The following is a 27,046-nucleotide window of genomic DNA, read 5'->3' as shown; positions in this document are numbered from 1 at the left end:
ATGCCGTTACTTATAACGCTGTTATTCCCATCACTGCTCACTGCATATCTCATTTACAGAAATCTGTATGGGAGTATCCATATGGGAGGGATGGGCTCTGTGGAAATGGAATAAAAACCCAAAGGTTTTACATATAATTTTTTACATAAAATTCTATATGAAATTAAAAAAAAAGAAACACACAACCCCCACCCCCCCCTCCCATAAAACAGAATATATTTGAATGTAAGAAGTACACATACTTTATCGTGTTGGGAACTGTGAAGTAGTCAGACTCGAACGTCAAGGAAGGTGGTAGGGAAGCAGACTACGCAAACATTTCAGGTTTCCAGAGGTGAGCAATTCATTTACAGTGAACTTAATTTAATGTGTAACTTAACAAAACTTCCCCCCAAAGTAACTCAATTAACAAAACTCAACAGAACATGGATCTGGTAACACAGCTCACCTCTCCTCTCTCTTGAATCTGGTAGAGACTGGCTTTAAATAGGGCCATCAATTTCCCTTCACTTAGCCTAGCCAGGACCACTCACTTGAACTGAGGGAACTAAAACTCTACACAGATGATCTAAAAGACACAAAACCTCACACTTCTATATGCACATTTACACAACTAAATGGCGGTATTAATGAAAAGAAAAACATTCAACAAACCCCTTTAAACCTTAACACAAACAAAAGGAAGCATCTCTATGGAAAAAGAAACCCCTCCACTTGGTTTGACCTGCTGATGTCATGTGTGACAGAAACATGTAACTGAGTATTTGCCTTAATTTGCAGAATGTTTGATTTGCCGGCAACAGAACGCTTACACAAGCAAACTCAGGATAGTGAGTGCAGCAATGTTACTTGACAAATAGCAAATCATAGCAAATAAATAGAAACAGAATAATGTGTATAAGGTGCAAAAAAAAAAAAGGTCAACACATGGGACAAATGGAGAGCATTGCAACTGCTCATCCACTTTGTCACAGGAACACACACTGTTTAAGCGAGGAAACACTTGATCTCTGCAATGTCTTTACCTCTTTAGGATTTATGAATACACCAGGCCAGTACCTAAAGAGGTTGGATAATGTATATCATTGTGCTTTAAATTTTATTTCTGATTGTGGAAATATGCATCACTTCTTTTGGCATGCTGCTAATAAGTGTCTGTTTATGTATATCTGCAGACATTCCCATTGTTTGGTTTTGCTTGGGGTTGTTCCTTCTTATCACCATGCATAAAAATACTTGGGCCGCCAGTGCTGCCTCTCAGCCTCTTTGCAGATGCACCTGTGGTATAAATGTGAAAATCCTAGATGATTTTCAGATAAGTGGTCCTCTGACCTCTACCTTGAGTTTAAGTTTACTGAGAATTATAACTCATCTGATATGATTTCAATTTAAAAATCCTAGGTAACTTCCTTCTTGAGTTATCCAAAAGATTTTTGTTGCACTCATTAGTCAATTTTCCCTGCAGAAATTCTGACAGATGTCAGGCTACCTGATTGTATTTTGGTAAGAAACTCGGTTATGTTTGTGGTGTGATGTGCACATTTAAACTTTACATTAAACACTTGTTTTTTAAATCCAGCTCCACTGGCAGTTTCTAGAGCAGGGCTCCATGGTGTAAATTAAGCTTTATACATGTAGAGTTTCATGTCCACTTTAAAGGAGCAAGACAACTGCTCTTTTGGTCAGTGTGACTGCTTTTAATACTGCTTTTGTAATGACTTACATTGTATTTTATGTAGTGCTGTCAATAGATTAAAAAAATTAACTAATTAATCACACAATTTTCTGTAATTAATCGCGATTAATCACAAGTACTTGATCAATAGCCTGGTTGCAATTACATTTTTTCAACTTTATATTTAAGCTTGTAACTGACATTTATGCAATATTATGAAGTAAATGCAGAATAAATACAAAGAATGTGTGCTTAAATTCAAGGAGAATTTGAATAGTTTTCTTCAATTATTTAACACAGGTTCTCTACTGTGAAATACACATTTTTAAAAAACCTATATACTCATAGGTAAGTATACACTAATATATAATAAATATATTAGTGCTGTCAAACAATTACAATTTATAATCAGATTCATCACAGGGTTACTGTGGATAACTTTGGTTAATCACGATTAAATATCATTCATTTTTATTCTATATTAATCGCATTTAATTTTACATGAGCAAACAGACTCGAGAAAAAAGGGAAAATATACGCACTTAACATGTTTATTGAACACCTTGAACATTCATGTTAACAAAAAACTCTGTAAACATTTATTCACTCTCTCTCTGTCACTCTTGGGGAGGCACTTCAAGTCCTTGAAATGAGGAACCAAAGCTATGTAATGTGTGTGTTCTCAATGATATTAATAGTAGAGATGGCACGATACCACTTTTTTATGTCCGATACCGATATCATAAATTTGGATATCTGCCGATACCGATATGAATCCGATATAGTGTGTTTTTTAATCAATAAAAAATGTTTTTTAACATCTTGCTGCATTTTGTATAAGTTAATACTCAATTTTTAACAAACAAAACACTAAAGCTATTCTGTTATACCTGTATGTAAAAAATACACTGCACCCAAAATATTTCATAGTTCAGCAATACTGATCAATCTAATAAACTTAAACCTACTCCATCCTCCCTATTCTGGTATTTTAAAGAGTACTTAGAAGAAATATTAAGCAACCTAACTAATAGGGTTGCAAACTCCCAGCAAAAAAAAATAAATAAATAGGGAACCACCCCCCACCCTCTGCCTTGTGATGCTAAATCGACGTAATCAACTTTAATTTAATGCACTTGTAAAAAACAAAATGCACAGAAATCAATTATTTTTTCACAATAATAAAATAGATTCAACATCTTTCTTCAACAGAACTGCAGACTGCACAGATCGTACCTTCCCAAAGGAAAAAGTACTATAGCTTACTAGGGTATATTAGACTTAATAGTTACTATATACAGCAATGGACTTCTATACATTTTACATCAGATTAAAACTTTGGTTGTAAGATTCGGATAATTATTTATTAAAAGCTAGACATTTTAAATGAGAATAAGAAAGAAAAGTATTTCTTTGTGCCTCCCTTTCCATGTTAATGCCCTATCGGCCCCCCTGGCTAAACTTTGCTAGACCCGCTCCTGCACAGTTACCAGCCGTCAGCTACGTAGAAAAGGATCCTGGTCTAGAAAGTAATATTAAATACATTCTAACAACAGCTTATCAAGCTTAAACGTGCTGCTGTTGTTCAGCCACTGGTTTCCTCTTTCTGGTGCAAAGTGGGCCAAAAACAAAGAAGAGAGACGGGAGTCGCAAAAGAAACGCTGATCAGCTGATCAGTTTCATGATTGAAGTAGCAGCAGGAGAGGGAGGGGGAGAGAATGAGAGGCAGTCATAACCTTAACGTGGGAATGCTTTACAAACATTCAGAGATGAACTTATATATATATATATATATGCTTTACTTCTCTGGGATAGCTTTCTCGGAGATGAAATTCCGGTTTGGTAGGGAGGCTCCAAATGCTCAACCAGACCGCCGAGAGGTCTCGCACGCCACAGCCGCTCTATCACGTAACACATACTGCTCTGATGTGCTACGGTTATGAGCTGAGTTACGCCATGTCGCAAGTTTTGTGAAGTGCTTTTGTGATCTTTAATGGATCGGATTACATTTTTTTATTTCTCTCCGATATCCGATCCAGTAATTTAGGTCAGTATCGGACCGATACCGATACATAATATCGGATCGGCCTATCTCTAATTGATTGGTCTGCAGTTTGTTCAAATCCACTTGGCAATTGTGTCAGTCAATATGTCCAAGGTAGACTTACTAAGTCCCCGATGCTTGGTGAGTGCTTTGTCGCAAGCTGGGTGACGCATTAGCCAAAGTCCGAGCAGCATCCCTGACTAACGTATGCTTCGCGTTAATGTGATATTTTAAGCTGGAAGTGCTTCAGTGAAAAGAAAATTCCTTCTTGCACAATGTGCATAATACTTTATGCTGGTTGACTGTTCAGTCTTGTTATTTTTTTAATACTCAAATTTCCCATCGAGAGGGCCAATGTGTGTTTATCATCTTCCATATTGAGTTGATTGGTTCAGCTGCCCGTCACTACCAAATCAACTGCCCACTTGCGCATGTGTGAAGGCAACTCTACTTGGACAAACTGCCCGAAATCTGTTGACAGAAACATTTCAGGGATTTTGAGTCATTCTGCACTCCAGATATGTTAATTGCGTTAAAAATTTTAACCACGTTGACTGCGATGGTGGATTAATTTGCGTTAACGCATTAATTTTGACAGCAGTAATTTTATGATTTGCATTTTTGTCTTCTCTTTTCTGTACATAATATCATTATTTTGCTTCTGCTTGTTATATTGGTATGTGTTGGATTTTTTGCAACTTCCAGTAGCCCTTTGGCAAACTCACTCTTGAAAAAGAGATTTTAATCTCAACAATGCTTTTAACTTGATAGATAGATAAAGGATAATAAATGAAAAACAAAATGCTGAACTTAAAGGATACATTTTACACATTATACAACTGCTTTATGCATCACAGAAATAAAACTGATTTCAAGATGTACCTGTAAAGACAGAGGATGCTGGGCTTTCATTTGCATTTTCTGCTATCCGCACAGCACTGGAAGCATGCATTGTCCCTGGATTTAGTGCCTCACTATCTACAGGGGCAGAGTCTTCGCTGATAGGTGCCATACCAGGAGGAACATTCTCATTGCCTGTACTGAAATCATCTGTCAGAAAAGAAGCAACAGAAGAAAACAGCTCAGTATCAGTTTTCATATACTGTACAACAGTGCAGACAGTGCAACAGTCAGATTCTCATTTACAAACCAAGACATACTGATCAAACACAAACAATTGAATAGAATAGAACAGTGATTTAACCAAGTACAATAACCGATTTTTGACCATGTCAAACCAACACATTTGGCATTTGATGGTTTAATGTAATCAGATTACGTTGGATCAACGTAGTATACTTACATTGACTTGACGTGATTTATTTAAGTATGTAAAGTGAAATTTGTTTTAATTCATTCAACACAAGGTCAAAACTTTAGGAAAATAAAAGTAAATCTTGTTGTTTGAACAACTACTTTGTTAATCAAGACAATTACTGCAAGTCTTGCTTAATGTGTACGAAGTCACATTAAGCAATGGGGGTTGATGATTTCATAGAGACAAACAACCATTTGCACTTACATTCATGGATAATTTAGAATAACCAATTAACCCAACTCTAATTACACACTGCAAACAAGCCAGATTGTGTATTTGAACCCAGGCCCTTCTTGCTGTGAGGCAACAGCGCTTATCATCACACCAACCAAGCTGTCAATCCAGGCTTACCAAAACTAGGAAAGCTATGATTACAATGCTTGATGCAGAATTTTCTGTATGTTTTTGTCCTTAACAGGTTAAACCACAATAAATAGCGATAGCATACACGTGGTGTGGGTGTAGTTGTCTGCCTCTTAAAACTCCACCGATTTTCCTGCAGTTTGACATCTAATGTGATCTTGTGAATGTCTTGAGTCCAGGCAACGAACCACTCTTACTAGATTGTATCATGTCATTTCAACAAGAACAAATTAAGTTGCTGAATTTCATGCAGATGCTACATGATTTAATTATGTTCACCATAGAAACATGAAATTATTTAGTTAAAATTACAAGTTTGAATCTTGTACATGTAACAACCACCCAATTTCATTTTTTTGAGTGTAGGCAATGAGTGCAATGCCATTATTCTCACTGCATGATCATGTTTAACTGAATAAGATCTTTGACACATTATGACATAAAGTTTGGTCCACATATATTTGGACAATGACTCAAGTTTAGTTTTTTTTTTTTATCTGTCTACTGAAACATATTATAGTTATATAATGGACTGGGACATAATGTACAGACTCTCAGCTTTGATTTGAGGGTATGTACCTTCAAACTGGATGAAGGGTTTAGGAGTTTCAGCTCCTTAACACGTGCTACCCTGTTTTTAAAGGGGCCAAAAGTAATTGGACATCTGGTTTATTTGTTCTGAGGTCAGTTACTAGACAAGCTTTGTATGTGTTTGATGTTCAGTAATGACACTGGATTCATGATTCCTTGCAAGCTTTGTTTACTGTGTAACTGAGCAGACATTACATGCAAGCAGTTTGACTCCCGGGGGGCGGGTCTAGCGTTAGACATTTATTCTTACTGCGTACCATTATTGAACAATACTAGTAAGATGTTCTACAGTAATGGAAACACAGCTAGCAAGTAAACAAGCTTCAGTGATTTAACAATTAGCAATTAACATAAACAGATGAGTTGCCTCTTGCTAACCACCTTCGTCAAAATGTGTGATGTAGAGAAAATGAAGTTCAAAAAAGTTGTTAATAACTGCTTTGGTAGAAAGCTATAACTATGATAGAGAAGGGATGACAGGTGCAGGCTCGCAACACTTTCAGAATAGCATTTACAAGAATCTCTGAATGTAACATGGCTAACCAGCTGTTTTTTTATTAAAATTTAACAATGTTTAATTCAGCTGATTTTTTTAGCCTATGAACAACTGATTTTTTTTTTTTCAGAGATCCTCACAGGACAGCCACTACAAATTTAACCTAAGGAGCTTTTCTTTTCAAGCTCCTTAGATTACCATGACCTGGATGACTGAGAAACTACACAGATACTACAAACATATACTGAATAGAATTTGATGCTGGAAGTTAAACAGAATACACTGTACTTAAAATAAGCTAAATCTAAAAAAAAATTGCAGCACTTTACTTTAACACTAATGGGAAATATTTTTCCAAAGAATAATTATTTTTACTTTTGATACTTGCACAATTTTCCAATAAAGCAGTTTTATGTGTACTGAGGTGTTTGAAAAGTTCTGCAACCAATTTTAATTTTCAGATAAAAATGAATAAGTTCTAATAATATTGTAGGTATTTATTCAAAAGGTTTTACATTTTACAATTCGTCAGTCTGTGCCGACCCTAACACGAGAGGAAGGTTAAGTTGCGGTTGCAGTACTTCAGAATTTAGCCAGCCCTACTGAAGAGCAGCGAGGATAAAGTGAGTGCCTTTTTTTAAGTGGCAGGTAATTTCAATTGCACCATTTCTATCAGCTCGGCAAACATCAGCAAACACACAAACTGTTTGTGTGCAGTTTGCCTCACAGTGTGTTGCTAGCTAAAGGTCCAGCTTTTCACAGGGAGAAAAAAGAAAGAGAGCTAACTTCACTCAGAGATGGAGAAAGACAGGAAAGGCTGGATAGGTGAGGAAAAAGAGAGGTCAGATTTAAAGGTAAGGACTGCTCATTCAAAGCTTACATGTGAGTTCTTATGTTTTTAAATCAGATTTTGTACATGTGACATTGTGTTTTTTCATATTGTGAAACATGCTAGAAAACTGAGGTAGACTAACTGTGGTATTTAAAGAGGCGTGGAAAATGCTCTGCAGGTTATTGCAGGATGAACAAGTTAGTTTGCTGTGATGGATTTAAAGTAAAGAACTGTGTGTGATTGGTGCACAATGACTGTGGTTTTCATGTGATGCCATGTCAGAGTTATTGCATCGGGTGTAGCAGAGATTCATATAAATTTTAGCTGAGATTCATTCACTGAATTCCACCTTCATACCAATTTTACACTGTTTAGAAAAAAGAGAGCATAAACAGTGTAGCAGGTCAGCTGATCACAGTCTGTACACTAAGAAAATCTACTGGAGCTCTCGCTAGAAATTATTGTGAGGTATGATTCTTTTCTCCACACTGAGCCATTACAACCAATTTTAGGATTGCCCACCTACTGAATCCACTTTAACCTCTTCCCTACACATTTTCCTAAGTAGGAAAGGTTGAAGAAAAAAGTTTGGTGATGTGGAATAAGTCTGGTGAGGCCAATAAAAACACTGGATTGGTGGTTCTCAACTTTAAGGAGGACTGGAGGGTGTGCCCCAACTACAGGGGGTTCATATTTCTCAGTCTTCCTAGGAAGGTCTATTTCGGGGTACTGGAAAGGACATTTTGTCCATTAATCAAACCTTGGACTCAGGAGGAACAGTACAGTATGTGACCAGCATATTGAGTATGAGGTATCTGGCAAGTTGTTACAGGCTATTCAGTCTTTGTACAACTGCGGTGAGATCTTGGTCTGCATTGACAGCAATTCTATTTGCATTGGTGCTGTTTGCAGCAGAGAGTGAAGCAACGGGATTGAACATTAGCACCTCCATCTCTGAGGCCATAGTCCTAAGCCAGAAAAGGGTGGAGTGTCCATTCTGGGTCAGGGATGAGTTGCTTCCTTAAGTGGAGGAGTTTACGTATTTTGGTGTCTTGATTCATGAGTTAGTAGGAGACTGACAGAAGGATTGGAGATGCAGCTGCAGTGATGCAGAAGCTGTATCAGCATGTTGTGATGAAGAGAGAGCTGAGCATAAACAGAAGTTGTCAATTTGCCTTTCAGTCTACATACTTACCCTGTTTCTCTTAAGGGTGGCTGGCCTCTCCTTTAGAAATCGAGCAAAGAGTGTAGTCATTCGAGAGGGGATTGGGAGTAGTTACTCCACATCAAAAGGAGTCAGTTGAGGTGGTTCAGGCATTTGACTAAGATGTCTCCTGGGCGCCTTCTCAGTGAGGTGTTCTGGGCATGTCCGACCAAGAGTAGGCCCAAGGTAGACTCAGGATACACTGGAAAGATTATATCTTTAGGCTAGCCTTTGAATGCTTTGATGTTGCGCCATATAAGCTGGAGGAGGTGGCTGGGGAGAAAGAGGGTCTGGGTTTCTCCACTCAGGCTGCTTGCCCCCTGACCCTGCCCTGGATATGCAGGGAAATGGATGGATGGCCAGGAAACTAACTAATGTGGTGCCAGGTGACTTCCATTCACATGCATGTGTACTGCCCAACAGGACATAGCAAACATCTTTTAGTTCTTCTCACAGCTTAGATTATTTAACACATTTTTAACCAATGCAATGTCTTCAAATGAGAGGTTACTAATTGTTATTCCCCAAAAAAAGTTTGTAGTTATGAAAGAGTTAAAAAAAAAAAAAAAAAACTTCTTGAGACTGGAACAGTCCCATATTTACTACTTTCTGGTTATCAGCTCATTGCCCAAGTCTGTGCTCATGCAGTTTTTTCACTTACAGTCAGACTGTGGTGATGTCAGAAAATCTTCTTCCTTACAGTGAGGCTCAAAGACGATGTCCACTGCATCATGGAACTCCTTTAAATCAGTTAATAAAATACAGAATAATGCATATTTGGTATTTTATTGTACTATTACATTCTGATACAATTCTATTCTAGTATCATTACTTTATTTACCTCTTCCTCATCTGAATTGTCCATTGTGAAGCCACTCTCAGTCATCACACACGTGATCCAGATTGGTCAAAGGAATTCTCACTAAAAACAACAGAAATCAAATCCACAAACTCACTTTAAAAAATATCTGGTTTGCCTGCAGCCTCCCCCACGGACTTTAAAAGGGAAATACATATTAAGTTACCTGTGACAATAAAGGTAACCACAGGACAGATTTACTAACACTGTGCAAAACTGTCTTTCATTTATAGCTTGGAAACTGAAAAGTATAAACACAGGAAGAATTTTTGAGGTTAGCCTACTTGAATAGGTTGAATAGGTATTTTCATCAATAGCACAACACTTCATTGAAGAGAATAAATACTATTAATAGTAACAATATCTCTAATTAATTTAAATCGAGCAAAATGGAACAGAACTGTTTATCAAGATTTTGGTTTCATTTCTTTCTTTCTTCCTTTCTGTTTAGTGACTTGCTCTTGTAAGGAAGATTTTCCACATTAGAAAATCAAAAAAGTATCATTCTTTTATCTGTGAGTTTATCTCTATTATACATCACAAGTAATGACAGTGAAATACCAACTGCTGGGTGTAGTCATGTTAACTTAAATTTTCCAGGAAATAGTCATGGTCAGAACTACAATTTTGAGGACAGTCATTTTAACTTTCATTTCCTAGGAACAGTGCATGCACGATTAATGAGCTTGCATGAAAACAAAACTTAACCAACACTACTGTGCAGTCTCATTAATCTATCTGTCTTTCTATCTGTCTGTCTATCTATAGGCCATATGTCTACATATGGGTTTAAAAATCTGTAAAAAAAAAAAAAAAAATGCTATGAATACATTAACCTGTTGATAAATACAACTGTAAGGAAACTGTACATACAACTGTACTTATTGTTGCAGAAATGTGAAAGTGGCATTTTACTATTATAGTTCTTTAAAGTCGAATCCAATTTGATATTGGGTTATCATATTATTATTTATTTTCAAATCTAGCTCACTACACATATTCATTTTTAAGTAGTTTTGAGTAATTTCTGAGTGCAAGCAAGCAAATCAAGGATCTGTAGAATAGTGACTTACCTTTGTACGACAGATTTTCCAGCTTAGAAAATCAAAAAAATTCTTTGATCTGGGGAGTTTATCTCTATTAAACATCACAAGTAATACTGGATAGGGTAAGAACGCAGCCTAAACATTATCCCTCAGCAAATTACAGTGAAGTACCACCTTCTTCTTTTATTCGACCAGGTCTAGTCATGTTAACTTTCGTTTCTCAGGAAATTACACACCCTGCTGTTGGAAAGAGGTGATGTGGGTGGAATCTTGCTCCCAATGTTTCCTTTTTTTTTTTTTTTTGCTTGTTTGTTATTGAATAGACTGACAATCTCTCTGGGGCTCTCAACCGGAGAGAAATGCTTTCACCCTATGACAGCTATATATATGTATATATGAAAATACAAAGTCACCTGTCTGACCATTTTATTATTGGTCAGACAGGTGACTTAATTTTCAAAATTCCACAGTATATGTGAAATGTGTATTAGTTATTAGTGATAATGGATAGCTTTGTCAGCTGACTAAATTGCAACAATTACTATTTTGTATAATACTTCACATTAACACGAGAGCTTTCTCATTTGTCAAATTCAGATCGGCTGTGACATTATGAATAATTATGACATAATTATGTTGTACTGTATTGTATATAGGCATGCGTATGAATTATTTTTATATCAACGGCAGCAACTGTATAGCTTATATCCTGTGTTAGGTATTTAACTTCATATTATCTTGATATTAAAGTTTATTCTCCAAAAGAAAACGTTGTGTACTCTACTGGCAGGAGAGTATTCATGTTTGTGAATGATATAAATCAGTCAGTGATATAAATTCCTTTATCCTTCTGGAACAGCCTGAATACTTTCATCACATGAAGCCAGGCATTGTCATGCACCAAGAGGAACCCTGGACCCACTGCACCAGCATAGGGTCTGCCAGTGGGTCCACCCTGAAGAGGTCTGTGCTTCCCTCCATGAATATGCCTCCCCAGACCATCAGGGGGAGCACCAGTCCAGTGGGATCTGGTCATAGTGTAGTTGTCTGAATTGCAGCACCAACAGTTAGATAAAAACAGGTGTAGTTGTCTTATTTAGGGGTGAATGGGTCTACTGTAGTGGTGTTAGCGATTGGCTGGAACAAGCTAGCTAGGGTTATAGAATTTGCTGGTGTTGCAGCTTGGGTAATTTGCAGCATGAAATTGAATCCCCAGGTGTTGTTAGGATAGAGTGGAGCTGGTTCAGTGAAAAGATGGGGCCTGGCCGTAGCACAAGCCACGCAGTCTCCCACTTGTCGTTCTCTGGCATTCTGGGTAATCCAGTCTAACCAGAGATTGCTATCTTTATAACCTATGGCTTTCTCTATCACCTCTAATGGCTGCAATTGCAAGTAATCTACAGTCAGCTCACCAGTCTTTCTGGGCTTAGGCAGCAGTGTTAGTACTGAAGTGTTAGGAACAGTTGGTGCAGCTGTTACTGGTGGGTCTTGGAAGTTCACCTCTATTGCATTATAATATGCTCTACAAGTGTCAGTCCCACCATAAACCCACTAATCCAGCCTGAGCAAGCTAAGCATTTCTGCTCTCCCACAAAACCATCTTCACTGGTATCTCTTTCTTCTTTTTGTTCTGAAACTAGAACCTCTGTTTTGAGAGTTTTTGACCTTCTCTACTTTACTCTACACACTTACAAATCATTTCCTGTTCTTCTGATCTGCAGCCGCCCTCTGTTATCTAAGCACATTCTATTCTAATTGTTATTTTATTCTACTCACACCATGAATGTAACCATGAAGTTTAATACTTCATTATGCAGGAAAGGTGTGTATTTAACCTGTTTAATAGTTTCAGAATTCACTTTATAATAAATAGCCTTTAATTTGCAACACAGCAAAATACCTTTGTGCACTAACTATATCATCAGAGGCAGTTTACTGTATAAGGCTTTACAAGAAATCACGTGATCTTGAGTGAAACTGAAAGTGTTCATCTCACAGCATGAAAGGAGTGGTCACAATCCCCCTGCTCCACTTTGCTATATGTACTCAAAGATTTTTAACAGTAAGGGAACAATAAATAAACTCACCCAATATTTGCTGTTACAAATTGTTTTTCAAAGTTGTGTGACAAGGTTTTCTGAGTTGCACCTACAGAAGAGTAAATTTCCCTTGAAGAAACCCAGTATAAATCAGCGTCATGCATGTGCACCTCCTTTTGAATGTGCGCATCTGCTTTGTACTTGTATGAGCAACGTCCAGTCAAATTCATTGTTAGTGAAGCTTGAGTGTATATACAAGTTTGAACTGGTGTTAAGCATTGTGGTTAGCGTTCATAAGAAACTGAAATGAGTGGATACACTTCCAACACGTATGCCCACTTTGCCCTTTAACAACAGATTTGTACTATTGTTAATTTGTACTGATATTTAACTTTAGGACTAAAAGTGTACTTGAATGGTTCAAACACTATGTTTAAACCATGGATGTAACAATTCTTCAAAATTACAGTTATTACTGTGATTATTGGGTCATAGTTTCTTTTGATACCTCAATATTTCTTTAGAAGGCAGATACAAAACAAAGTCTTTGGTATAGTCAAGGTGTTTTTGTAGCAAATGTGTGCAAAGCATTTGTGTTCTTTCTATTTAGCAGTAGTTTTCACCTCAGAACTCTCCCACTTACGCAATTTTTGCTAAACTTTGTAAATCACATATTTTTTTATTCCCCTTCTTAGTTTGTTCATCTTAATAAAATGTGTGTTCATGGAGATTTTCATTAAATTTACTCTCACTTTTGCCCGTGAATGTAACCATGAAGTTTAATATTTCATTTAGCAGGAAATGTGTGTATTTAACCTGTTTAATACTTTCAGAATTCCCTTTATAATAAATAGACCTTAATCTGCAACACAGCAGAAAACCTTTCTGCACTATATCATCAGAGGCAGTTTAGTGTATAAGGCTTTACAAGAAAGCACATGATCTTGGGTGAAAGTGTTTACCTCACAGTATAAAAGGAGTGATCACAATCTCCATGCTCCACTTTGCTCTGTGCTCAAAGACATCAACAGGAAGAACAATTCGACTGCTAACACAGCAAAAACAGGAAACTCAAACATCAAAAACCCCAAAAAACTGGATGATAGAATGAAATGTTTGAAACTGACAGATCTCTTGGATAAAGGTATGCTTTTTTGTCATTTTTTATGCCAATTTGTTGTCACTGATGTTTCCGTTATGTGCATGACATGGAAGACTAAAAACCAAAACTATAGCAGAGATGCTTTGTGTAACAATAATCAATGTAGTGCTGGGAGAGGTTGCAGCCTCCGAAGACCTCTCGATGGTGAAGTTGTGAAAAACTAGAATGATATTGATATTGACTTATTCAAACTTATGGTCTTATTATTTTTGCCACACTGCCCCTTTAATTATGATTACCTATATTACTTAGTGATGGGAATTCCAGCTCTTTTTAGAGAACCGGCTCTTTCGGCTCCCAACCGGCTCTTCACGTTGTTTTGTTGCTTTAATTAATTTATTATCAACAACAATATAAAATTATGCACAAAATGAATTACTAATGTATAGAAAACGTGTTTTTTATTTATATATGTTTATTATATAAATATGCTTTCATTTATTCACTCCACATAAAATTTAAAAAATACATTATACAATACAAAAACCAACTACTTACAATTCAACTTTTAACTATTTTAATTTTCAGCTTTTTTCCTTTTAAACAAATTTAAAGTGAAACAACACAAAACACTGCAAACCAGAACACAATAAAATATAAGTTAAATTATGCAAAACAAAAAGGAGATGCACGTTCTCTGTCATATAGGCCTGGGATGATTTTTTTGGGAGAGTGTTTTCCAGCTTAGAATTGCATACATGGGATTCAGTGCATGAATAAACCTTCTGAATCCTTTAACATCCACAACTGAAAATAGTTGGAAATCAAGTGCAGTAATTTTTGCCAGGTCTTTATCAATTGAGTTCTGTCTTGCTGGGTTCAAAGACATCTGCCAAAACTGTCTCACAGAGCTCTGGGTTGATTTATGTGGTTTTGGTGGTATACTGCAAGCTGCTGTAAATGCAGCAGCAGTAGCAACAGTTGCAGTAGACACACTGGCATCTTCATTAATATCACACTCAACTGATTGCGTTTTATCTTCCCATTGCACTGATGGGTGGACAGTTCTCAGGTGCCTGTGCAGGTTGTTTGTGGAGCCGGCTCTATATGATATCCTTATCTTGCAGACTTTACACTCTGCCTTTGTATTGTCAATAAAATGAAAATGGTTTCAGATTGTGCTTCTTTTCTTGGTGTCACTCATTTTCATTACTATACCTTTCTAATGTGTCAATGTTGTCTCTTGTTGTCATCCCTGGCCCTCTTTCTCTCCCTCCTGCTATGTTCCTGTGCTACTGTGAGTGTAACTACCGCCCCCTCCCCCTTCTGCTCAGCGCAAACACAAGGCTCATGTGCGGCATGAAGCGAAAAAAAAGTGCGAGAGAGAGAGAGAGAGAGAGAGCAAAGGTGAGAGAAAGAAAAAAAAATACCCCCAATAAGGAGCCGGCTCCCCTCATTCACTTCAAAGAGTCGGCTATAAGAGCTGCTTCGTTCGCGACCGACACATTACTAATATTATTATTTTTTACTTTAAGTCAGTGTCATGACACAATAGTGGATGAGATTTTAAGATGGTCATTCTGCTTAGAGAACAAAACTGCTAATACACAAGTTCATGAGAGACAGGAGGGTTTCAGCTTAAAACGTTTTTTTTTTTTTTTTGCTTGTCTTGTCTCTTTGGAGTATTAGCCATTTTTATTCATCACTGAGGAGACTGAATGCAGATTTCTTCTTTTTATGGGTTCTTGATCCATAAAAGGAAGCACTCGGGTGGGTGTTATGTGAATAGGGCTGCTATGTGAGTGTTAGGAATGTTGTGTGTTTACTGTTCTATGTGTTGAACACCCTGACCGTGAACATAGATAAACAGCCAGCCAAACTCCTTTTCAAGAACCAGGAAGATGAGTGTACTTGCTTCTTTAATGACTTCGTACATAGCAATCACGTTGAACTGACATCAATGAACTGGAGTGAAACTAGAAAAACACATAAAACAAAACTCTTAATGGATTGTCATAAAATCAGCAGGTAAGTATAGCTAGACACTAACATAGGAGACTACAAAATAAGTATCCTATAGCTATACAATCTGATATCAGTAGAACGAAAAATAAGCAGGTAGTGGGTGAGCGTACACTTGTATCATTAGCTCAGAGCCTATGACCTATAACTACTACACTTCAAAGAAGGTACAAAATAATGTCACAAAACACCCTATAATTAATTGCCAAATATACAAAGAACTGACAGAACTTACAGCCATTGCTTTCTGAAGGACTCCTTTGAAGGATTATTGTGGATTCAGCTCAAATGATTTCAAAGGTGTAGCCATGCTTTTTCCACTGTTCTCTGCACTTCCTGCTTCCTGTCTATGCACATGTCAAAATAAAGGCTTTCCTGTCTACCTAGATGTCAAAATAAAGGCTTCACAATTTTCTGATGTATAACAATCAAAATACAATTTCCATGGCTACTTATTTATCTCATTAGCATATAAACATATTCAAGACAGAACATTGTGCACAGTCTAGATTCAAATTTGTTTTCTGCTAAATGCTCCTACACTTTTCAAAGTCTTTGTCCCTTTATTCCTCCATATTCTCCACCCTTCTGTTATTCCATTGCTCTGATGTTTTCGGTACTTTTGTGGTGGTGAGTGCTGAGATCAGACACAACACTGCCATCCACTGTTGGGAAGGTTACTTTTAAAATGTATTCCACTATAGATTACAGAATACATGCCCCAAAATCTACAGGGTGGGCCATTTATATGGATACACCGTAATAACATGGGAATGGTTGGTGATATTAAAAGTCCTGTTTGTGGCACATTAGTATATGTGAGGGGGCAAACTCCTCAAGATGGGTGCTGACCATGGTGGCCATTTAGAAGTCGGCCATCTTGGATACAACTTTTGTTTTTTCAATAGGAAGAGGGCCATGTGACACATCAAACTTATTGGTAATGTCACAAGAAAAACAATGGTGTGCTTGATTTCAACGTAACTTTATTCTTTCATGAGTTATTTACAAGTTTCTGACCACTTATAAAATGTGTTCAATGTGCTGCCCATTGTGTTGGATTGTCAATGCAACCCTCTTCTCCCACTCTTCACACACTGATATCAACACCGCAAGAGAAATGCCAGCACAGGCATCCAGTATCCGTAGGTTCAGGTGCTGCACATCTCGTATCTTCACACCATAGATAATTGCCTTCAGATGAACCCAAAGATAAAAGTCTAAGGGGGTCAGATCGGGAGACCTTGGGGGCCATTCAACTGGCCCACGACGACCAATCCACTTTCCAGGAAACTGTTCATCTAGGAATGCTCAGACCTGGCACCCATAATGTGGTGGTGCACCATCTTGCTGGAAAAACTCAGGGAACGTGCCAGCTTCAGTGCATAAAGAGGGAAACACATCATCATGTAGCAATTTCAAATATCCAGTGGCCTTGAGGTTTCCATTGATGAAAAATGGACCCACTATCGTTGTACCCCATATACCACACCAAACCATCACTTTTGTTGTTCCAACAGTCTTGGAGGGATCCATCCAATGTGGGTTAGTGTCAGACCAATAGCGGTGGTTTTGTTTGTTAACTTAACTTATGTGTAACCATTCACATAAAAGTTTGCCTCATCACTGAACAAAATCTTCTGCGTGAACTGAGTGTCCTATTCCAGTTTTTATTTTGCCCATTCTGCAAATTCTGTGCGCCGATCTGGGTCATCCTCGTTGAGATGCTGCAGTAGCTGGAGTTTGTAAGGGTGCCATTTGTGAGTAGCTAATATCTGGGGATGTTCGACTAATGCCACTCTCCAGTGACATGCGGCGAGTGCTACGCTGTGGGCTCTTGCTGAATGAAGCTAGGACAGCCACTGATGTTTCTTCATTAGTGACAGTTTTCTTGCGTCCACATTTTGGCAAATCCAACACTGAACCTGTTTCACAAAACTTAGCAAGCAGTTTGCTAACTGTAGAATGGGAGATGGGTGGTCTCATAGGGTGTCTTGCATTGAAATCTGCTGCAATGACCCAGTTACTGCGTTCACCAGATATCAACACAATTTCGATCCTCTCCTCACGTGTTAACTTCTTGTTAATGTCAATGGCTGTGAACAAAGAGAAACTTGTAGATAACTAATGAAAGAATAAAGTTACGTTGAAACCAAGCACACCATTGTTTTTCTTGTGACATTACCAATAAGTTTGATGTGTCACATGGCCCTCTTCCTATTGAAAAAACAAAAGTTGTATCCAAGATGGCCGACTTCTAAATGGTCACCATGGTCAGCACCCATCTTGAGGAGTTTGCCCCCTCACATATACTAATGTGCCACAAACAGGACTTTAATATCACCAACCATTCCCATATTATTACGGTGTATCCATGTTAATGGCCCACCCTGTAGTACCATATCACCCCATTAGAGCACTTCGCTCTCACACTGCAGGCTTACTTGTTGCTCCTAGAGTATTTAAATGTAGAATGGGAGCCTTCAGGCCCCTCTTCTATGGAACCAGCTTCCAGTTTTGATTTGGAAGACAGACACCATCTCTACTTTTAAGATTAGGCCTTTTGCTAAAGCATATATTTAGGGCTGGATCAGGTGACCCTGAATTCTCCCTTAATTATGCTGCAATAGGTGTAGACTCCTGGGGGATGAAATTTTGGATGTCACTGCCCCTTGGCAGCTCTGAATTATGAGAAGTTCTCTGTCTTCTAGCTGTATCCCTTCTTTTTATTAATGTTACTTCATTTAGCTTCCTCTAATTGCTAACACCTTTAGCTATTTTTTTCTGTTTCAAGCCTGTGAGTGCTTCTTATTATTGTTTAATACTAAGTCAATAACTGCTATATAACTAAAAAAATTAATAAATAATTAACAAAGCTACCTTTCATAGGAAATATTTTTACGGAGACTGTCCACAACTTCTTCAAGTGTTTGTTCAGAGCAGTGTCTTCAGTCAGATTTCAGGCAGCAGCACAGTAGGGCAACAAATGATATTTTAAGAACTGTTGATGTGAATGTCCTGTTTCCATTGGTGACAACAGCTCTCCTTCCTCTGTAATACAAGTCTGTACTAGTACCTAGTCTTTTTTCATTCTATATCCTACTTCATAGTAGCATTATACAAAGAAATAACATTTCATGTCACTGCTATGCTAATGACACACAGCTCAATCACCTAGTGAAAGCATACTTGCCAACATTGAGACCTCAGAATTAGGGAGACATTCAAAGGGGCTGTTGGGGGGGGGGGGGGGTATACATATACATATATATACAAAAAACTTGAATTTTACAATATTTATTTATCAAATGTCACCGTTATTATTGTCCGGCTAGAAACAGCGGGAGTGTCCAAATTCAGAGGCTGCGTCCACCTGAGGACCCTGCCTTCGCGGTCTAAGTGGGCTGGGTCCTCTGAAAACCAGAAATGAGCAACTGTGAAATTGGATGGTCTAACCTTCAGAATTACATCATGAGCTCTCTCAGTGGAGTGAAACTCTGCAGTCTGCTCCTTGCTATCTAAAATATAACTGGACGCTGGCGTAAATTTTCGACCATCTCACATTTCTGTTTAATCAGTTTTCTCTTTGACGTTTATTTAGCTATGTGAAAATCCCAGTGGAACCCTCCCGAGGGATTAATAATGTTTTATTTAGTCTAATCTAATCTAATAACTTTAAACTCAGCCACACAGAAAAAAGCCACACAATAACATGTTTAAGTTATTTAAGTAATTTATATATCATGTTTAACCTGATTAGCGAAAGACCGCGGGGGTTTGATAATGATGTGCCGGGAGTTTGCTGTTCTCCCCGGCTCAGATATTTGAAGTTTACACAGCTACATTCTCGCCTGAAAATATGTTAAAAGTTTATTTTGCGACCCAGTAATAAGAGTAATATTAAAACTAAGTAGCTGCAGTTGTAGTAGCCATTGTTGGAAACTGGAATTGGCTGGGCCAATCTGGGATATGGTTTTTCAATTTTGTTGTCCGGGTTGAAAATCGGGAGAAATTCGGGAGAATGGTGACAACTCCGGGAGATTTTCGGGAGGGGCACTGAAATTCGGGATTCTCCCAGAAAAATCGTGAGGATTCGGCATGAGTAAAAGTCAGTTCACCTTAAAGTAACACAACAATACAGATCAATACTGAGTTTTAATGACACACATCAAAGAGCAGACTAGAGCAAAAAGACTTATTTCAAGAACCAAGAAAAAAGCATATTTTAAGTAAAAATTCTACAATTGTACCATTACTTAAGAATTGATTTTAAGATTTTACCTTTAAAGCACTTTATTGCCGGGACTCAGAATACAGACTCAAACTGCTGTTTCTGTACCAACCAGTGCACAGCCTGAGATCCTCAAGCAGAAACCGATTAATCGTTCCTTCTTCCTTCTTAAACACAAAAGGCACCAAGAGTGAATGAACTGCCTAAGAGAAATCTGGCTTGCATTATCAGTGTCTTCTGATAATGACTCATTAATTCAGGCTTTTTTTGTACATTTTATTATAGATTTGATATTTTGGCATTCTTTTAATGTTTATATTTTTATGTTAATGTGAAGTTGCTTTTTAAAATCTGTTTCTACGGAAAGTGTTATTATTATTATTATTATTATTATTAATAATAATAATAATAATAATAATAATAATAATACTGATAGTAGCATAGATGCATTTTAGAAGAAAGCCAGGCCTTTATGTTTTTCGTAGGCCTGGTCTGATGCACTTCTAAATTTGCAGACTAAGAAAAAATTCAAGTACGAAAATAGTGATGAATCACAGCTTTATGCGTGCATTTGTGAGGCCTATTATACTTATTTGCTTCTTCTTTATTTTACTACTAAAGTTTCAGTCTGTGACTGTGCGTCAAGTTGTATAAGCTTTTCACATCGTTTTTATTTTTGCTGAAAATGCAAAGGGTTTTTATTATTGTTATGGTGATTGGTGAAGTCTCACAGTATGCCAGATATAACTATATAATGAGATGATTATTACTGTAAATAATAGACACTAGGTTTTTGAGTTCAGCAAAGAAAGAGGGCGTTTCAGCTATGATTATCTTTGCAAATTCACTATTAAGGTCAAGTGAATAAAAGGCGTATTATTACTTTTGGTACTTTAAATATATTTTTATACTTAATTGTGTTGAAGTAGGAGATGGATGGCAGACATTTAACTGCAAATGTTTAATAATTGTAAACTCAGTGTTTTAAATGTTTTAAAAGGCCTAAAAATGTCACCAAAATCTAAAACTTTGATTGGACAAAAGTATTGAATACATGCTATCATGTATCATGATAGCATGTGTTAGATTATTGTATGCAGATGTATGGGGCCAGGGTTGCAAATTAATGTGATGATAACAGTGTTAAAACTGTTCAACTGATGAAGGAGAAGGCTACAGAATTTGGTGTCATTTTTTTCAAGATTTGATAAATGGTCTCTAAAAAGACTTGCTTCTCATTACTGTCAACAGAGAGAAGCTGTCTGGAGCAACAATAGGATGGCAGACTCTGTAACAACTATGGAGGTAAAAAAAAATAGAAATAGAGATACTGTCCTCTTGAGATATTGTTTCTGTAATATGTATGTTTATGTGTCACTTCTCAAAAGGCAATCAGTGATGAAGATTTATTTTTTGAGCTTTACTGTGAGGAAGTAAATGACCCTCCATTACCAATATGCTCTACCTGCGGAGACCTTCAACACATCATTACAGGAGGTAAAAATCATGTTTATGCTTTTCATTGCTATGCCAGAATTGCACAGTAAAATGTTAACATTAATAGCAAACATAGGTGATAGGGAACATACATACATATGTCTGTGAAGGTTCTCAGTCATCCAGGTCATCGTAGTCAAAGGAGTTTGCAAAGAAAAGCGTCTGGACTTCTTTAAGTTGCTTGAAGACGTTTCACCTCTCATCCAAGAAGCTTCTTCAGTTCTAAGGTCAAATGGCCGAGAGTCCCAGATTTAAACCCAGTGGGAGAATCCCCCCAAAGAGGGACAAAGGACCCCCTGGTGATCCTCTAATCACATGAGCCAAGGTGTGAAAGCGGGTGTGGGACCTAATCAGCCAGGGTTTCGGGTGAGCTCATTGTGAAACCTGGCCCCACCTTGTCATGTGAATTCCTGAGGTCAGATGGCCCAGGATGTGAGTGGGCGTTAAGGCGTCTGGGGAGGGAACTCATCTTTGAACAGAGGCGGTGGTTTACGACACCAACTGTCTGCCATCTATAATCCAGTCTTGAGTTCCCTCCCCAGACGCCTTAACGCCCACTCACATCCTGGGCCATCTGACCTCAGGAATTCACATGACAAGGTGGGGCCAGGTTTCACAATGAGCTCACCCGAAACCCTGGCTGATTAGGTCCCACACCCGCTTTCACACCTTGGCTCATGTGATTAGAGGATCACCAGGGGTCCTTTGTCCTCTTTGGGGATACTCCCACTGGGTTTAAATCTGGGACTCTCGCCATTTGACCTTAGAACTGAAGAAGAAGCTTCGGATGAGAGGTGAAACGTCTTCAAGCAACTTAAAGAAGTCCAGACGCTTTTCTTTGCAAACTCCTTTGAATACATACATATGCTGCCGTCACTGAGTAGAATATGATACATTGTACAGTATTGTGAAACACTCTTCTATACTACGATATTCTATTCAGTGCTCAATTAAACTGTCAAACGTTACCAATATATTAGTTGTGGGATTTTTATAATATATGTGTATACTCAAAAATATTGGCACTTAGTCCTAGGTTATGTTTTTGCTTCATCAAGATTGATTTGCTCATTTAGGAAGAGATGGAGAACATACAAATAATACATACATGATGATACATATAATCCTTATAGCATGATTTTCCACATTCTTGTTACTTCCTCAGTTCCTTGTTGTCACGTGAACACAACATTGTTTAATATCAGAAGTGAGTTAGTGTCTCAACATTTGGACACTCCTGCTGATGAAACGAAGAATTACATTGTCGCCAGCTGCAGCAAGAGAAAAAACCTTCAAGAGACAAACATGAACAGCCCAAAGCCCAGCAACGGGAAACCAGAGGAAGAAATGTCCTGCCTGAATCCAGAAGAAAATGGGGATGAAAAGAAAATTCAATCTGCTGTGCACTGCTTTGAACATACAAGTAAGTAAAAGAGACACATAGTTAGAAAAAAGGTAAGACAATACTACATAAAGTTAGAAAGTTAGAATACATGGACTCAGTGTAAACACAAATTTCAATGTGAAATACAGATCCACAAGTGAATTTTTTTAAAATCTCACTGATCCGAACACTTTGTCCATAACGAACACTATGTTTAAACATAAAGATGTCCATAATTGCACATGGCACCGGGACACCATAGGTCTCAGCTCAGTGACCAATTTTGTAATTGTGTTATTGGATCTGTGGCTATATATTTTGGACACTCAGATGAAGAGGGAAGCTGAGTTGTTGACTGGCCACCACCTGGTGGTGAGTTGGATCACATGGCAAGGGAGTATGCAGGACAGACCTGGCACATCTACACGTATTTCGAGGGTGTGCTGGAACTGCCTGGCAGAGTCCCTGGTTTATTCTCGCGTGCAACTTTTAACAGAAAAGTCATTTCATACATTCCTTCCAATCACGCCCCTCCAAATTGTGCTACAATTGTCTGCATGTACATTGAAGTTTCTCACTAGCACCCTCAAGCACACCACCCAGTGACTTCTGAATTGTCGTTTGACACATAAGCACAAAGGATAGTCAGGACCTTTTCCCCAACCTAAAAGCACAGGGAAACTTGTCCACCGGCAAAAACCCCAGTGTACATCCAGGAAACTGAGGGGATACAGGAGCCCCTCTCCAGGAGACTGGTTCCAGAGCCCAAGCCCAACTATATCTAGCCGGTGTCTCTGAACCTCATACCCTAGCTCAGGTCAGCCACCAGAGAGATGACATTCCACGGCCCCCAATCCTTGACAGGCACCCAACCGACAATGCATCCGACCTCTACAGCGCCTCCTGGAGGTGGTGGGCCTACAGTGGAGCAGACCAATAAATAGGTAGAGGTCATAGAGGTCAACCACTAGGTGTCCCCCCTCCTTCACTTGGGGCCTATCTACTTGGTGTCACCAAGCAATGGCGCTTTCTTCTAGAAAACTTTGACTTGGTTAGTTGGCTATAAATAGCTCCCTATATCAGTATCATTGTAGGGTCTTTGCCTAATAAATATATGTAAATAAATAGAAATATTTGATAGCTTTTTGATTTTGATAGCTTTTGTTGTAAACATTTTAACTGTAAAATGAATGGATTAAACTTTACAGTCAGTTTGACCATTCAGTCATTTAATATATCCCGCCGGGCCCCATGGGCTTAGACCCATTAATCAGGCACTCTCCGTTGAGCTCCCTCCCCAGTCTTGGTTCCAAGGTGAGGCCCCAGTAACCCTGCACCAGTCAGGGTACACACCTCCCTTGCTCTTTTGTTACTCACAGGGGTAAATTGAATCGCTCTTTGTCTGGCTTCTCACCCAGAACCAATTTGCCTTGGTAGACCTTACCAGGAGGTAAAGCAAAACCCACCAACCCCTCCACCACAGTAAGGTGGCCACTCACGGAGGGGATTGCTGTAATATTACACCCCAAATTCCAGAAGAGTTGGGACGTTCTTTAAATTTGAACAAAATGAAAACTAAAACACTTTCAAATAACATAAGCCAATAGTTTATTTACACCAGAACATAAGTAACAAGTGTTTAAACTGAGAAATGTTTAGCAATGTACAGCAAGCAGCAGGCGCACCTCGTAAATGGAGGACTCCCTTACTCCTTGCAAATGGGCAATAGAAAACCGTTTGGTGCTTATGCAATTCCCAAAATGTGCTGGCAGGATGTCGGGGCAGCATGGGTGAGAGCACCTTTTGTTTTGCCAATGCCATGATGCCGCCCCCACAACAATGCCGCCCTAGGCAATGGCCTATGTCGCCCATATGAAAAACCACTGATCCAAGGTATTTATAGTCCTCAACAATGTCCACATCGACCCCCTAGATTGAAACAGGGGACTCACTGTCTCATCACCCTTACTAACGCATCCAACCACCACAGAGTCATCAGAAAACTTCTGAAGATGGCAGATCTCGGTGCAGTGGCTGAAGTCTGTCATGTAGAGGGTGAAGAGGAAAGGGGAAAGGACAGTCCCTTGTGATACCCCTCTGTTGCCGATCACCTTGTCAAATACACAGTGTTGAATATGCATATATTGTGGTCTTCCTGTCAAGTAATCGATAATCCAGGACACAACCGAGGCATCCACCTGCATCGCTGTCAGTGTATCACCCAGAATGGTCGGCCAGATGGATGCACTGAGAAAACTTGAAAAACATGACTCTCAGTTGATTGAGCATAATGAATATGATGGCGTCTTCAGCTTCAAGGTGGAGCTGGTTAGTGAACTGAAGGAGATCCTGATGTGGTATGACAGTAGGTCAGAGCTGGACAAGGATGAGTCTTTCCATGATGTGGGAAGTTAGTGCCAAAGGTCTGTAATCCTGGGGGCCACTGGGAGGTGGCGTCTTTGGCACAGGAAAGTCTTCCACAGCACTGGGACTCTCTTCAGACTCAGAGACATCATGTGTCATGGTCCTGGGTCATTTTGACCCAGCGTTCTCAGTTTTCTTGTGTTTTTGTATTATACTACTAATAATAATAATGGATTGCATTTATTCGGGGCCCTCAAAGCGCTGTACAATTCCACTATTCATTCACTCTCACATTCACACACTGCCCTGTGGCAGACTGACAGAAGCGAGGCTGCCATATCACGCCATCGTCCCCTCTGGCCATCACCAGTAGGCGGTAGGTGAAGTGTCTTGCCCAAGGACACAACGACCGAGACTGTCCGAGCCGGGGCTCGAACCAGCAACCTTCCAGTTACAAGACGAACTGCCAACTCTTGAGCCACGATCGCCTCATTTGTTATTTTATTATTATTATTAAATTCACCCTTGTGTCTTTGCCCTCTGTCTCCCTATGTGTGTCTGTGTTTATGTAATTGTGTGCTCTTGTGCCTTGATTATCTTGTTTCCCTCCTTGTGTTTTATTCCATCATGTTTCCCCAGCTTGTCATGTTCGTGCTCTCCCTCCTGCTCCTCATGTTCTCTCTCCCCCTCTAGTCTGCATCTGTGTGTATTTCCTGTTTTACTTTATTTAATCTTTAATCTCCCATCAGTGTACGTCATGTTGTGTTTAGTCCTACCCTGTTTCACTGTGATTATTCGTGTCAGCTGTGTTCCCCATGTGTTCCCACGTCCCTCGTTATTTTTCTGTATATTTATGTCCGCGTCTCCCTCAGTTCCGACTCCACAAAGCTGGGGTCAAAGCCCTTGAGGACACAGGCAATCACCGCTTCTGGTAAAGCAGACTTGCCTGAGTAGAGTCTTCTGATTGCCTCTGAACTTGGTCATGAATGAATGTGACAGATGGGGGAGGGATGTCAAGACTTTCACAGGAGGCTATGGTGCAATGTGGAGAGAGAATGGTGTGGCTGTGGATTACAGGCTGACTATAGTTAAGTCAGTATGGAGCTGGAGAAATACAGCTTTCTCCTGTAATTGTCCTTAGCTTCTCTGATCTTGCCTTTCAGTATTGCCTGAACATTTCTCACCTCCTCTCTATTGACCGCTGTGAAGACACTCTTCTTGTCATTGAGGAGGGCTTTGATGTCGTTAGTCACCCACGGATTGTTATTTGGGTAACAATAGACAGTTGGAGCTGGGACAGTTGAGTCGGTGCTGAATGTTATGTAGTGAGTGATATGCTTGGTAAGCCCATTGACGTCCTCACCATGAGGTTCACAAAGTGTCTCTGTGGCGGGGTGTGGTTTGTGGTTCAGCTGCAGGGGAGGGGTGGAGCAAAGGGTTCAGCAACAAGAGAGGCTGGCAGAAACAGCTGATTCCCATCTAAATAATTGTTTTTCCCTATGTCAGTAGCTGCTAGGGTCTGGAGTGAGAGAGACAGACATCAGCGTTTTGTCATCAACGTGTCTAGGCATCCGTCGATGTAATTAATATGTGACAAAACCTCTACAACAAAGGTGGACGCCAAGGCAAGAATATACCTGCTGCGCGATACACAGACCGGACCCCAACGATCCATCTGTCATCAGACATTCATTCATGCATTTGACTCAGAGACAAATGCTCATGGTCCTGGGTTAGTGACCCAGTGTTTTTGAGTTTTGGACATTTAGGTTTTGGGTTTCTCTCGCACTGTTTCTAGCCCCTTACCACTATAGTACTTGAGTTCTAGCTTTAGGTTTTGTTATGTGGCTTCCTTGTGTTTCCTGTTTTACTTTGAAGGTCCTGTCTCATGTTAGTGTATTCTGTTTTAGTTCCTTGTCTTGTCCAATTAGGTTCAGCTGTGTTCCCCTCTGGTGTGTCATTCCCTCGTTACCTTGTGT

The 27,046-nt window shown here is 39.0% G+C and overlaps 2 protein-coding genes across 14 annotated transcripts in view; one reads left to right on the top strand and one right to left on the bottom strand.

The window, feature by feature from the left end:
- LOC120438867 (up-regulator of cell proliferation-like) overlaps positions 1 to 10,684 on the bottom strand; it is a 32,208-nt gene extending 21,524 nt beyond the window's left edge. The window contains exons 1-5 of one of the 3 annotated variants that reach the window (XM_039609362.1): positions 10,456 to 10,677; positions 9,365 to 9,445; positions 9,185 to 9,263; positions 8,515 to 8,725; positions 4,602 to 4,769 (exon numbers count right to left, since the gene is read on the bottom strand). In XM_039609362.1, coding sequence (XP_039465296.1) covers positions 4,602 to 4,731 — 130 coding nt within the window. In that variant the 5' untranslated portion in view covers positions 4,732 to 4,769; positions 8,515 to 8,725; positions 9,185 to 9,263; positions 9,365 to 9,445; positions 10,456 to 10,677. Of the gene's footprint in view, positions 1 to 4,601; positions 4,770 to 8,514; positions 8,726 to 9,184; positions 9,264 to 9,364; positions 9,446 to 10,455 lie in introns of all 3 variants that reach the window. The other 2 variants (XM_039609363.1, XM_039609361.1) reach the window with 2 other exon arrangements.
- Positions 10,685 to 13,464: 2,780 nt separating this feature from the next.
- LOC116320300 (receptor-type tyrosine-protein phosphatase H-like) overlaps positions 13,465 to 27,046 on the top strand; it is a 56,957-nt gene continuing 43,375 nt past the window's right edge. For 10 of the 11 annotated variants that reach the window (XM_039609357.1, XM_039609359.1, XM_039609352.1 and 7 more), the window contains exons 1-4: positions 14,172 to 14,976; positions 21,074 to 21,127; positions 21,211 to 21,319; positions 22,485 to 22,742. In XM_039609357.1, coding sequence (XP_039465291.1) covers positions 14,803 to 14,976; positions 21,074 to 21,127; positions 21,211 to 21,319; positions 22,485 to 22,742 — 595 coding nt within the window. In that variant the 5' untranslated portion in view covers positions 14,172 to 14,802. Of the gene's footprint in view, positions 13,612 to 14,171; positions 14,977 to 21,073; positions 21,128 to 21,210; positions 21,320 to 22,484; positions 22,743 to 27,046 lie in introns of those variants that run through there. The other variant, XM_039609355.1, reaches the window with a different exon arrangement.

Source organism: Oreochromis aureus, linkage group 3, assembly GCF_013358895.1.
Source record: "Oreochromis aureus strain Israel breed Guangdong linkage group 3, ZZ_aureus, whole genome shotgun sequence".
Classification (NCBI taxonomy): domain Eukaryota; kingdom Metazoa; phylum Chordata; class Actinopteri; order Cichliformes; family Cichlidae; genus Oreochromis; species Oreochromis aureus.
The sequence above is the reverse complement of the archived record's forward strand: the minus strand, read 5'-3'. Positions and strand labels throughout refer to the sequence as shown.